At 31.7% G+C, this 13,945-nt stretch overlaps 2 protein-coding genes across 5 annotated transcripts in view; both read left to right on the top strand.

Annotated features, from left to right (window-relative positions):
• The window catches only part of LOC133655436 (probable phosphatase phospho1), a 28,241-nt gene extending 27,500 nt beyond the window's left edge, over positions 1–741 (top strand). For all 3 annotated transcript variants that reach the window (XR_009826999.1, XR_009827000.1, XR_009826998.1), the window contains one exon: positions 51–741. The gene's annotated coding sequence lies outside the window, so the exon portion shown is untranslated. The remainder of the gene's footprint in view (positions 1–50) is intronic.
• LOC133655435 (gap junction gamma-1 protein-like) overlaps positions 120–13,945 on the top strand; it is a 19,740-nt gene continuing 5,914 nt past the window's right edge. Inside the window, exons 1-3 of one of the 2 annotated variants that reach the window (XM_062055615.1) lie at positions 120–138; positions 5,159–5,219; positions 6,900–6,956. Coding sequence is in view for 1 of the 2 variants with exons in the window: in XM_062055614.1 (XP_061911598.1) it covers positions 11,973–12,051 (79 nt within the window). In the remaining variant the exon portion in view is untranslated. Of the gene's footprint in view, positions 139–5,158; positions 5,220–6,899; positions 6,957–11,933; positions 12,052–13,945 lie in introns of those variants that run through there. The other variant, XM_062055614.1, reaches the window with a different exon arrangement.

Raw genomic sequence — 13,945 nt, 5'->3', positions numbered from 1 at the left:
TTTATCTGTGGATAACTATTGATCTTCTTTCATTTCATTTCTGCCTCCAGAGGTGAAAGATAACTCACTCAGCCTTGAGGAGGTCACGTCGCATTACAAGGAGGTCGTCAGCGCCAGAACGCTCTCAGGCTGATTGGGGTGAGTTGCTTTTGTGTTGCTGATGAAGCAGACAAAAGGAAGTCAGCCGAGCAACAACACGGCAATGGGAGGCAGCGAGCTCGAGTTGGGAGCTCCCCAAGCGGATGTTGGTCTGATGACGGGACTGCACTTCTAGGACGGTTGTTTGTAACGCGTCCTTGAGTGAATGACATAACTCAAAACAAAATATCAACATGCCAAGGATATAGAATATAACTGTATTTTTGGTATATTTTTGATTTTTTTTTTTTCATATAATGTAGGTTTATTTTGTTGTTTTATTTTCAATTTCATTGTATTCCATTTTAATATTTTCCTCAGATTTTTTTAAAATTATTCAATCTAATTTAAGGGACAAGCGGTAGAAAATGGGTGGATGGAAGTTAATTTTATTTATTTGTGTCTTTTCTAAATATATAATTTAACCTTTTCAAAAAACAATAGCACCAATTTCAGTATATAATTTGTGAAATATTATCTCATTTAAATGTTTACTTGTACTTGTACATGTACATTAATTTTCATGTATATTTTATTCTTATTGTAGTTTTTTTCAATTTAGCTTTATTCAGCTTTTTTTTTTAAACATGTATATAATTTCAGAAATATTTATTTTCAAATATATTTTACTTGTACATGTATTTTTATTGTATATTTGCATTTTTTTATTGTACTTTTATTTTTTATTTAGCTTTACTCATACTTTTTACTTTGTATGTATACGTATTTTACTTGTACATGTACAGTATTTTAAAGCTATTATAAACATAATCTTTTTATTCTTACTTTATTTTATTTCTTACTGTACTTTTTAAAATGTTGTACTTGTGTTTTTAAATTGATATGCTAAAAAGACTGAAATATTGTATTTTCATGTTGATATCATTTTGCTCAATTGAGTTTATTCAGAGGGTACTATAATCTCTACAAATGCATCTAGATCAGGGGTGTCAAACTCATTTTAGATGGGGGGCCACATGGAGAAAAATCTACTCCCAAGTGGGCCAGACTGGTAAAATCACGGCACGATAACTTAAAAATAAAGACAACTTCAGATTGTTTTCTTTATTTGAAAATAGAACAAGCACATTCTGAAAATGTACAAATCATAATGTTGTTGTTTTTTTTTACACTTACATGTTGTGGTTAATAGTATTCTACCTTTATTTGTCGTTATTTATACTTTCTGAATAAATTATGTGATAATGTTCATCAGTCAACTCATTTGTGTTGATTTTCAATCTATCATGATAAAAAAATATCAAAATCAAATTACAGTATGTTATTAATGTAGTTTGCTCATTTTCCTCGACTGGTGCACTAACATCATGTGTTTTTTTTTTTTTTTTTTACATATGTAGCATCATTTACAAAGATACAAGAATTGCTATTGCGACATCCAGTGGACACATTTAGAACAGCGGATTCTTTCATTCAAAAATTTCGGCTCATTTTTATACTTAGCAAACTCATCCCGCGGGCCGGATAAAACCTGTTCACGGGCTTTACGTTTGACACCCCTGATCTGGATCGTAAACTTGGAATTGTACTTTACTCTTTATATATATATATATATATATATATATATATATATATATATATATATATATATATATATATATATATATATATATATATATGTATATATATATATATATATATATATATATATATATATATATATACATACATATATATATATAAATATATACATATATATATATATATATATATATATATATATATATATATATATATATATATACTTATACATATACATATATAATATTATATTATAAAGTGTAATAGTACTATATATAGTACTACTACATATATATATGTGTATATATACAAATATATATGCATATGTATTTATGTATGCATATATATGCTTTATTTTTAATGTGTGTGTATATATATATATATATATATATATATATATATATATATATATATATATATATATATATATACATATATATATATATATATATATATATATATATATATATATATATATATATATATATATATATATATATATAAGCTATTTATACATATATGTGTATGTATTTGTGAATGTACAGTGTATATGTGTGTGTGTGTGTGTGTGTGTGTGTGTGTGTGTGTGTGTGTGTGTGTGTGTGTGTGTGTGTGTGTGTGTGTATATATATATATAGAATAGAATAGAATAGAAAGTATTTTATTGATACCTGGGGGAAATTCAGCACCACAGTTAGCTCACAATAGACAATAAACACTTAGGTATTTTTTACATGTGAATAATATAAATACAGTCTATTATACAGCATTATTCACATGTGAATAATATAAATACAGTCTATTATACAGCATTATTCACATGTGAATAATATAAATACAGTCTATTATACAGCATTATTCACATGTGAATAATATAAATACTGTCTATTATACAGCATTATTCACATGTGAATAATATAAATACAGTCTATTATACAGCATTATTCACATGTGAATAATATAAATACAGTCTATTATACAGCATTATTCACATGTGAATAATATAAATACAGTCTATTATACAGCATTATTCACATGTGAATAATATAAATACTGTCTATTATACAGCATTATTCACATGTGAATAATATAAATACAGTCTATTATGCAGCATTATTCACATGTAAATAACATAAATACAGTCTATTATACAGCATTATTCACATGTGAATAATATAAATACATTATAAATTTATAGTACATGTACAGTCAAAAGGAACATATGCATTATTATATATAAACTATATATATACTGCATATATATATTCGGAAAGTATTCACAACGCTTCAGTTTTTCCACATTTTGTTATGTTACAGCCTCATTCCAAAATGGAATAAATTCATTTTTGTCCTCAAAATTCTACAGACAATACCCCATAATGATAATGTGAATACATATATATATATATATATATATATATATATATATATATATATATATATATATATATATATATATATATATATATATACACACACACATGCACAGGGTGATTAAAAAATAATATGACAAAATTACCATTCGATATTTCAAAAATGAAAAACAACAGAAAACCGAGCTTGAACGCATGTGTTGTACATCATTTCGAGTATTTTTTTCATGCTTTACAAGTGCTCAATATGGCCACCAACATCAAGACGATATGAGAATTCCTCTCAAACGCTCCCAAGGATGTCGCTATCCACTGTGTTGATTGCTGCTATTATTTGCCATTTCGAGGGTAAATAAACAGTTGGTCTTCCTATAATTGAACGGCGCCGAAAGGATGACATGACCACAACGGTGAATAAAACTTGGTGACCATTGATTCAGTCTATTACAATGCTTTAGAACTGAATAAATGCCTGATGATTTTGGCATATTATTTTTTAATCACCCTGTGTATATATATATATATATATATATATATATACATATATATATATATATATATATATATATATATATATATATATATATATATACATATATATATATATATATATATATATATATATATATATATATATATATATATATATATATATATATATATATGTGTACATGTATATATATATATATATATATATATATATATGTGTGTACATGTATATATATATATATATATATATATATATATATATATATATATATATATATATATATATATATATATATATATATACAGCCCTTTGAGACACTTGTGATTTAGGGCTATATAAATAAACATTGATTGAATGATTGATATATATATATATATATATATATATATATATGTCTTAATTAGATTATCCAAAAAATAGTGCTCGATACATACATATATATATATATATATATATATATATATATATATATATATATATATATATATATATATATATATATATATATATATATATATATATATATATATATATATATATATATATATATATATTAGGGCTGCAACAACTAATCGATTAAAATCGATTATAAAAATAGTTGCCGATTAATTTAGTCATCGATTCGTTGAATCTATGCTATGCGCAGTATTTTTTGTTTTGTTTTTTTTTAAATACAATTTTTTTTTTTTTTTTAAATAAACCTTTATTTATAAACTGCAACATTTACAAACACCTGAGAAACAATAATCAAAATAAGTATGGTGCTAGTATGCTGTTTTTTTTCAATAAAATACTGGATAGGATAGAAATGTAGTTTGTTTATTTTATCCGATTATTAATCGATTAATCGAAGTAATAATCGACAGATTAATCGATTATCAAATTAATCGTTAGTTGCAGCCTTTATATATATATATATATATATATATATATATATATATATATATATATATATATATATATATATATATATATATATATATATATATATATATATATATATATATATATATATATATAAGATACTTGAATGATTTTGTGTTTTTGGCCTCTAATTTGTTGCAAATTATTATAATCACGATATATGACCCAATGTAACAATATCAACAAAATCCAATATCAACAAAATCATTAATATATTCTCATTCCATTTTATGAAATACTTTTGTTTAACAAATTAAAGTCAATAGCGCAGAATAACTCAACAAAAGCTAAAAAAAATTATTATTTGCTGTCATTCAAATCCTTGGGTTTTTTGCCATACATAATATAAAATCAAACAATAACAATAATATAACAATAGGCAAAAAAACAGAGATTGGTTCAAATAAACAGAAGAGAACTTAAAAATATCAATCTCATGACACGAGTATCATCACAATATTGATACTACCCTTGTATATCGATACTGTCGATATTTGGATCGACCCGCCCACCCCCACGTTAAATTCCTCCATCTGCTCTTCCCCTTCTTCTCCGTCACCAGCCCGGTCTGAACCATTGCATCGCCCACTGAACACTATGAAGATGTTTTTGACAATCTCGGGAGACAAGAGTTAATGTTTTGGTCATGTTTTTGTGTGGTTTTGGTTTCCCGCCATCGCGACCTCTGAAGTCCACACTTCAAAGAGAGCCCGTTTTGAAAAGAGGACCAGGAAGGATGCAACAAGTGTGAGGTTCGTCAGCTGTTACCTTCTAAAGTTCAACTGTCCATCCCAACAATTTATATTTTAGTGGAAATTGTGTTCATACAAACTGTATGTATCCATTAACTCGTGTCTTAAGGGGAGAATTTGATAACAAAAAAATGTAGCCAGATTAGCTAATTTGACCAATTGATGGAACTAGCTGGCCAAGTTTTTGCCTGCTCATAAATGACCTGTCACTATTAGGTCGTATTTTAAGATGAAAATCTATTGTGGGGTTTAAAATATGAACAAAAATATGGCTTGATTGATGCTAGAATGCCAATGTTGTGATGTTTTTTTTTTAGAAGTTAGGCAGTTGATTTGAAAATGTCTAACTTGTGGTTTGGCTGTTTTGCAGGCTCACTGGGATGTTTCATTTCATTTTTTTTTCTTTTATTTATTTATTTCAGGCAATGACATTAAAAAAAAAAATTTTTTAAAGTACAAAGTTGATAACACATAATAATATAAATTAATATACTGCAAAAGGTAATGTATAGTATGTAATGCATGATTGTCCAGTTTTGCCTGAAAGGGAGTGTGAAGAAGATAATTTATTTCATCCCACCCCCAGTTCTCCATTCAGTGATTATTCACATGAGTTTCACTGTTACTTTGTTTAAGGATTATAATAGAAATGATGTATCATAGTGGCGTTACCACAGGTTACAATAATTATTACACTGTAACAATAATTTGTATCAACAATGTAGGAATAATGAATATACCAACAATGGTAATAGACAACATAGAAATAATGGTTGTGACATATTTAAAGATTTGGGTCGTGAAAAGAAAGAAAATACAGGTACACTACTCGTTTGTTTTTTCAGCAATACACTAAATTATCTTTCATGTAAGTGTCTTGTTTTGTATTGATTTGTGGATTAAATTCCCAACACTGCAAAAAGTATTTTTTTTCTGGACCGTATATGTCCAAAATTCAATAAACAAATGTTTAAAAAAAAAAAAGATTGTAAAAAGCATGATGAAACAATTTTACTTGAATTTTGATATATTGGAAGAGACCGGGTGTATTACATTTAATTACTATTTTGTATTTTATTATGTTCAACTGTTAAAATAACAATTTAAGTTATGTGTAATATATATTCATTCAAAATGATTAATACATTCATTTTATTTTGTATAGCAATTTAAAAATGTTCCTTCTGAAAGGCAAAATATTGAATTCATTTTTTTTTATCAAGGTTAATTTGTGTCTAGACTACGAAAACCTTTTAGGACACTGAATTGATGTAACTGAATTTTTTGCGTTTGAATTTAGTGAACTGAATTCTTTTACATCAAATTATGCTGACAATTTCATTGAATAAAAACGAGTGAGCTGAATTTGTTCATACAAACTGTATGTATCCATTAACTTGTGATTTAAGGTGAGAGTTTGATAACAAAAAATTTAGATGGATTAGCTAATTTGACCAATTGATGGAACTAGCTGGCCAAGTTTTTGCCTGCTCATAAATGACCTATCACTTTTAGGTCCTATTTAAAGATGAAAATATATTGTGGGGGTTAAAATATGAACAAGAATATTGCTTAATTGATGCTACATGCCAATGTTGTGATGTTTTAGCAAGTTTGGCAGTTGATTTGAAAATGTCTTCTATTTTTTGCAAAGCTAACTTGTGGTTTGGCTGTTTTTAGGCTCACCGGGATGGGACATCTTTTAGGATTTGGGTGGTGAAAACAAAGAAAATACAGGTACAGTACTTTATTTTTTCTTTCAGCAATACACTAAATTATCTTTCATGTAAGTGTCATGTTTTGTATTGGTTTCTGGATTAAACTCCCAACACTGCAAAAGGTATTGTATTTCTGAACTGTATATGTCAAATATTCAATAAACAAATGTTTTTAAAAAATATTGTAAAAAAAACATGATAAAACAATTTTACTTGAATTTTAATATCTTGGAAGAGACCTGGTGTATTACATATATTACTGTTTTGTATTGCATTATGTTCAACTGTTAACATAACTATTTAAGTTATGTGTAATAAATATTTACTCAAAATTATTCATACATACATTTTATTTTTTATAGCAATTAAAACATTTGGATACCTCATTTTCCTTCTGAGAGGCAAAATATTGAATACAGTATTTATTAATCAAGGTTAATTTGTGTCTTTACTACGAAAGCCTTTTAGGACACTGATTGATGTAACCAAATTTTTTGCGTTTGAATTTTGTGAACTGAATTCTTTTACATCAAATTATGCTGACAATTTCATTGAATTTGTGTGTTTAAAATTTCCGTTTGTTAAAACTACAGTGTTTTAAAATTCAGTGTGTAAACATTCAGTGTATGAAAAACCAGTGTGAAACAATTCAGTGCAGACATTTTGTTTGCTTCAAAAGTCAAGACCCACTTTTGGTAGATTAAAACTTTTTTTACTGAAGCAATCGATCATGTCTAAGAACACGCCAATGGGGTGTCAAGTTTGCAGGTCACCAGTGTTGCAGGTGATACAGCACTACACACTCCAGTCCATGTAACCTGCCGTATGTGCTTGGATTCCTATTTATGAACACTTTAAACCAGGGGTGTCAAAACATACGGGTTTTATCCGGCCCGCGAGATGAGTTTGCTAAGTATAAAAATTACAGCCCCTTTTGTTTAAATGAGTGTGGATGAGTGTGAATGGGGGAGGGAGGGTTTTCTTGGGTTGATGCACTAATGGTAAGTGTATCTTGTCTTTTTTTATGTTGTTTAAAATAAAATAAAAAATAAATAAAAAATACAAAGTATAAAAATTAGCCGAAATATTTGAATGAAAGAAACCGCTGTTCTAAATGTGTTAACGAGATGTCACCATAGCAATTCTTTGTATCTTTGTAGATTATGCTATACTGTATATGTAAAAAAAATAAACCACATGTTAGTGCACCATCCATCCATTTTCTACCGCTTATTTCCTTCGGGGTCGCGGGGGGCGCTGGAGCCTATCTCAGCTACAATCGGGCGGAAGGCGGGGTACACCCTGGACAAGTCGCCACCTCATCGCAGGGCCAACACAGATAGACAGACAACATTCACACGAGGAAAATGAGCAAACTACATAAATAACATCCTGTAATTTAATTTTGATATAATTTTTTTATCTTGATAAATTGAAAATTAACACCAATGAGTTGACTGATGGACATTATCACATAATTTATTCAGAAAGTATAAATAACGACAAGTAAAGGTAGAATACCATTAACCGCAACATATAAGTATAAAAAAAGCCCAACAACATTATGTGTACATTTTCAGAATGTGCTTGTTCTATTTTTAAACAAAGAAAACAATCTTAAGTTGTCTTTATTTTTAAGTTATCGTGCCGTGATTTTACCAGTCCGGCCCACTTGGGAGTAGATTTTTCTCCATGTGGCCCCCGATCTAAAATTAGTTTGACACCCTTGCTTTAAACAGTGGAGGTTGCAGTGCATTAGTGAAAACATCCCAGGATTCTGCAAAAAAGGATAAAAGCTGATCACACCATGGTACAAACAGTCACACAAAAAGGATTTTTAAATAGTTTTTTACACCAAATTTTTTTACACTGAATTTATTTACACTGAAAAACACTATTTAAAAAAAAAAAAAAAAAAATCAGTTGCATAAATTCAGTGTCAAATAAAGCTTTTGTAATAAAGACACAAATTAACCTCCATAGTTGTTATTCTAGCTCTTGTATTGAATCTGTGCAAGTGTATCCAAGTAAGCAAGCCCAATATTTAACTTCCTTTGTACGGAATTCTTCTTTTCAATTGCTATCAAAACATTGCGTGGGCATCTTTTAAAAGAACACATTAGCTGTTGGGTTCACAGCTTGAAGCCCACTTAAATAGGCGTGTACTAAGTTACACACAAACTTTTTTTTTTTTTACTAGCCTTGTGGTTATGAGACATCTGGGGGAATGTTTGCCTTTTTGGCATCTAAGGTGACACCTCTGCCAGAGCCGAGCTTTTGTTGTTTTAATTATGAGACCAAAACTGTTTTTGTCACATTTAATGGACTTCATGTTGTAAAAATGTGTGGGTTTTAGTTCACAGCCAAATAAATACCGTAGTAGCAGGAAAAAAATCCCTTCACAAACAATCCCCATTAAAATAAACTGTCAAAAAATATTTATTAACTGTACAGGCTTATTTTAAAACATCTTCACTGTCACATAAGTAAAGGTAGGGTTTATAGATCTTGAAGAGCCGTTTTTTCCAAAAACCTGTTCGGACTGGCTCGGTATTATAGTTAGTTTTTTCAGGAAACAAACACTCGTGTTTTCATTATTAGATAAGATCAGAATAATTCAATTTACACAAATATTACTCTATTAGTGGGAATTATTCTGAAATATTAGTTATAATTTTATTTTTTGTTGTGTTTTCATTGTAAACATTCAATAAGGCGGTGCCATATTCCCAGGCTTTGGCAGTCACATCACTAGTTTGAGTTTTGCCGCACATAAAAAATGTGTAGCATACAATATAGAATAAATCAAAGTTTACTTATATAGCCTTTAATCACAAATAGGATCCTCTTGCATGTAGACAAGTAGCGCCCAGACGTCCCTGACTGATGCATAAGGAGTGGTCCATCCCGGGTCACACAAATGTACAATAAAAGGCATTAATAGATAGAAAAAGTATAAATAAAACTACCATAAAAAATAGGACATAATAAAAATGTGAACACAAAATTGTACTAGATAGTACCCTAAATTGTACACTAAATTGTACCCTTTAGAAGAATGAACCCGAAACGTGAATCCAAATAAAAAATAAATGTGGTTTGGTTGGTAGAGCGGCCGTGTCAGCAACTTAAGGGTTCCGGGTTCAATCCCAGCTTCCGCCACCCTAGTCACATCCGTTGTGTCCTTGGGCAAGACACTTCACCCTTGCTCCTGATGGTTGTGGTTAGGGCTTTGCATGGCAGCTTCCGCCATCAGTGTGTGAATGTGAAAATAGTGTCAAAGCGATTTGAGTACCTTGAAGGTACAAAAGCGCTATACAAGTATAATCCATTTAAATCCAAAAATGAATACAATAAAAAAATAATATTAATTTTAAAATATATATTTGGTTTTTATATTTAAAAAATACATATTTTTTATTTTTATGTTATTTTATTTTGATTCCAAATGCTTTAACTCGGACTCATTTTTCTTGTCCAGTTGCCAGTCGGGTGGCACAAACGTTCAGAGTGGGCAGTTGCCGACGCTAAATTTGCATGTGCATAAAAAAGGGCTCCTAAACGAACGGCTAACAACTGGGAATCGGTTCTCATCGTTCACTTAAAAGAGACGTTCAAAAGACTTGATTTGTTGGCGAATGTCACATGTCCACACATAAGTGGAAAAAATCAGTTAACTACCGTATAACAAAGCTATACAATTACAATTAGAATATAACTGGATGAAGTGTGATGTAAATCAATTAACTACTAGAGTTTGACATTTTTGCGGTCATACCTGTCCTACAAGTGTAAAAAGAAGTTAAGTATGTTAAAATATTACAGAATCATTTTAGATGCTCATGTCTTACAATATATGATGACAATGTCCAAATTTAAGTGGGTTGGGTACGGGTTAGATGATATTGTCATCTTATTTGCATAATTGAACATTACGCATGTGCATGTCATTTGTTTACACAAAGAAATAACTTTTCTTTTGTCGCTTCTTTTTCTCCTTTTTTTCACTGTCACAAACAAGCGGGTGGCCGCCTGTGAGTGCTTTGAGAAAGGACAGACGATTGAGGGAGAAAATATTCCATCTGTGTGCCCCTCAACATATTTTGACTGTCAGAAATCAAAGTATTAGACATATTGTCTATTCAGCAATATCATTTTATATTTTTACAGCTGCTGGTTGACTCAAGAGGCTGATTAAAACTAATCCAATCAATTCATTCAGGTGTCTGATGGCATTTTTTTAATGATGTTTAAAAAAAAACATTATTTCAATATACCTTCTATATGAAAAACACTAATTGCACTATGCATTTCACCTTCAGTGTGCTAAAAGTAGGTTTGGTTGTGTATAAGATCATGCTTCTAGAAAAGGAGGTTCATATTATATTTGTGTTATGCATGTCAACAACATAACTAAACGCCACAAGTTGGAGCACATGATGCCTTAAATGTGGAGGTAAATGAGTGTCTCCATGGTGACAGCCGGTATATGCGCAAAAACCTCATTTGAAATAGGGTGGACTGCACCACTTTTGCACTTGTTATCAATTGTAAACGCAGTCTTAATAGATCACCCGCAACACGCCCATTAACAGCACAATTTTATAATTTGTACACAATATTTAGTGCTTTTTATTTGGATTCAGGTAGCACATGTGCCTCAAAATACGAAGGTCCTGGGTTTGATCCCCGCGCTCTGGGTCTTTCTGTGTGGAGTTTGCATGTTCTCCCCGTGACTTCGTGGGTTCCCTCCGGGTACTGCGGCTTCCTCCCACCTCCAACTACATGCACCTGGGGATATATTGATTGGCAGCACTAAATTGGCCCTAGTGTGTGAATGTGAGTGTGAATGTTGTCTGTCTATCTGTGTTGGCCCTGTGATGAGGTGGCGACTTGTCCAGGGTGTACCCCGCCTTCCACCCGAATGCAGCTGAGATAGGCTCAAGCACTCCCTGTGACCTCAAAAGGGACAAGCGGTAGAACATGGATGGATGAATAGATATTTGGATCCTAGTAGGTCAAGCCCAAAGTGCATATGAGGAGTGGTAGGAAGCAGAGTTCCAAAACATCCCGCCACTTACTGTACGAAGTTGTAACTACAAGCCACATTGACGGTCAGTCCCATTGTTTTATAAATATAATGTGTTTATGAGTGAGGGCGAACAGGTAGCGCCGAATCTTGCTGTGGCGGTCCTAGTTTATTTGTGGCAGTAGCTTTAAATTCCAAATATTGTTGTTTTGACCCTAGTCCCACATTGTATTTATATTCTATGTTTGTCATCTGTGATATGACTGTAAGGGTTGTGCTTGGGTTCTCCCCATCCACCCTTACTTTGGTTGCTATAATAAAAAGTACATTCTACAACAGGGGTGGGCAATTAATTTTTACCGGGGGCCGCATGAGCAACCCGAGCACTGCTGGAGGGCCACATCGACAATATTTCAATTAAATCTTGCTCAATATTATTTTTGATATATACCGTAAGATAAATAATAATAATAATAATAAATAATAATAGTAATACTTCAACATAGTGTGTGTAACAGCATTCCATGACTAATATAAATAAATTAACATTAATAATAAATGACAGTAAAATAAGCACACGTATGACTGAGGAGTCATAGTGTAACTTTGTGTGGTGTTTGAGTTGTCCGACTTTTTGTGTGGCCATAAACGCACCAGTGGTTTAGTGCTATGCGTGTTGGTGACAAGTTGGTTTTGGCCTGGTTTGTACGGCAGAAAATGACTAGTTTTTCGAGATAGAAGTGTTTTACTTATGTTTTTGGTGTGGTTATGGCCGAATATAAACAGTTTTGCTCAATAAAGTGATCGATATAATTCCTGGCCTCGAAGCATCTCGATAGACGTTACAATAATTGAACGGTGTTCAATTGAACGGTGTTGACGAACACCGTTAGGGCCGCTTGTTGTCACTGTCACTCAAAGTTGCATTGCAAAATTACATAGAATAAATATGTTTATTTTGTTTAGAATTCAGATGGGATTTGATTTGGTGCGCGACATATATTTGCTGCGCGCAGCAGACGCTTGAGCAGTGCGCAATTGCACAGGCACGCACCTTAGAGGGAACGTTGCATGGCAGTCCATGTCTTGTTGGAAACACGCCATTCGTCATCAACTTTTCTCTTTTTAGCGTCTCGGGTGTAAACCGTGCATCACTTGTCGCTGCATGTGCACCTTCACTCGCAGGTTACACACGGACACACGCCCATAAATAATACTTTTCAAAATAAAAGCAGCACAGTTGTATTGCGCGCACGACGTAGATGTTTTTTCAACTTTATTTTGTAATTAATGATTGCAGCTGTTCACATTCACTCACAATCACGCACACGCATACGTCCACACGGAAGTAATACAAATAACGATTTTCAAAACAAAAGCAGCACCGTTGTATTGCACACTCGACATAGATACTTTTTAAAATGTATTTTGTAATTTATAATTGGCCTCACGCGGGCCGGACAGGGACGCACAAAGGGCCGGATGCGGCCCACGGGCCGCAGAATGCCCAGGTCTGTTCTACAACAAGCCCAAATGTGCACTTTTAAACATTGTTAATGAGGCTCAGTCTGGATTTTCTTTCTTACTCCACTAGGCTGGCTCCATAACATGGAAACATAGTCACAGAGTCCTCAACATGCATACAACGTTCTGTGGTTACATGCCTCATGTGTGCAGATAGGTTAAAGGGTGGGTGGGCTTAGATTGTACATTGTTGGATATAAATACGTGTTATCACGTTTAAACCAGATGAGAGGATTTCCTGTTTATGCAACATCTGGATGGGCCTTAGTGATGTCCGCCAGTAAAAGAAAGCCTATGAAGCACATGCAGTTAACAATGGTAATTATGGTTACACATTCCAATCCTGGCAATGCCCTTCCCTTTTGTACTTAAAGCCAAGCACTTTAGGGTGCAGATCTACAAAAAATATATTGTTTACATGTAGAGAGAGAAAAGCAAAACGGCACAATGTGTGT

This window comes from Entelurus aequoreus, linkage group LG08 (assembly GCF_033978785.1).
Source record: "Entelurus aequoreus isolate RoL-2023_Sb linkage group LG08, RoL_Eaeq_v1.1, whole genome shotgun sequence".
In the NCBI taxonomy this organism is placed as follows: Eukaryota; Metazoa; Chordata; class Actinopteri; order Syngnathiformes; family Syngnathidae; genus Entelurus; species Entelurus aequoreus.
The sequence above is the reverse complement of the archived record's forward strand: the minus strand, read 5'-3'. Positions and strand labels throughout refer to the sequence as shown.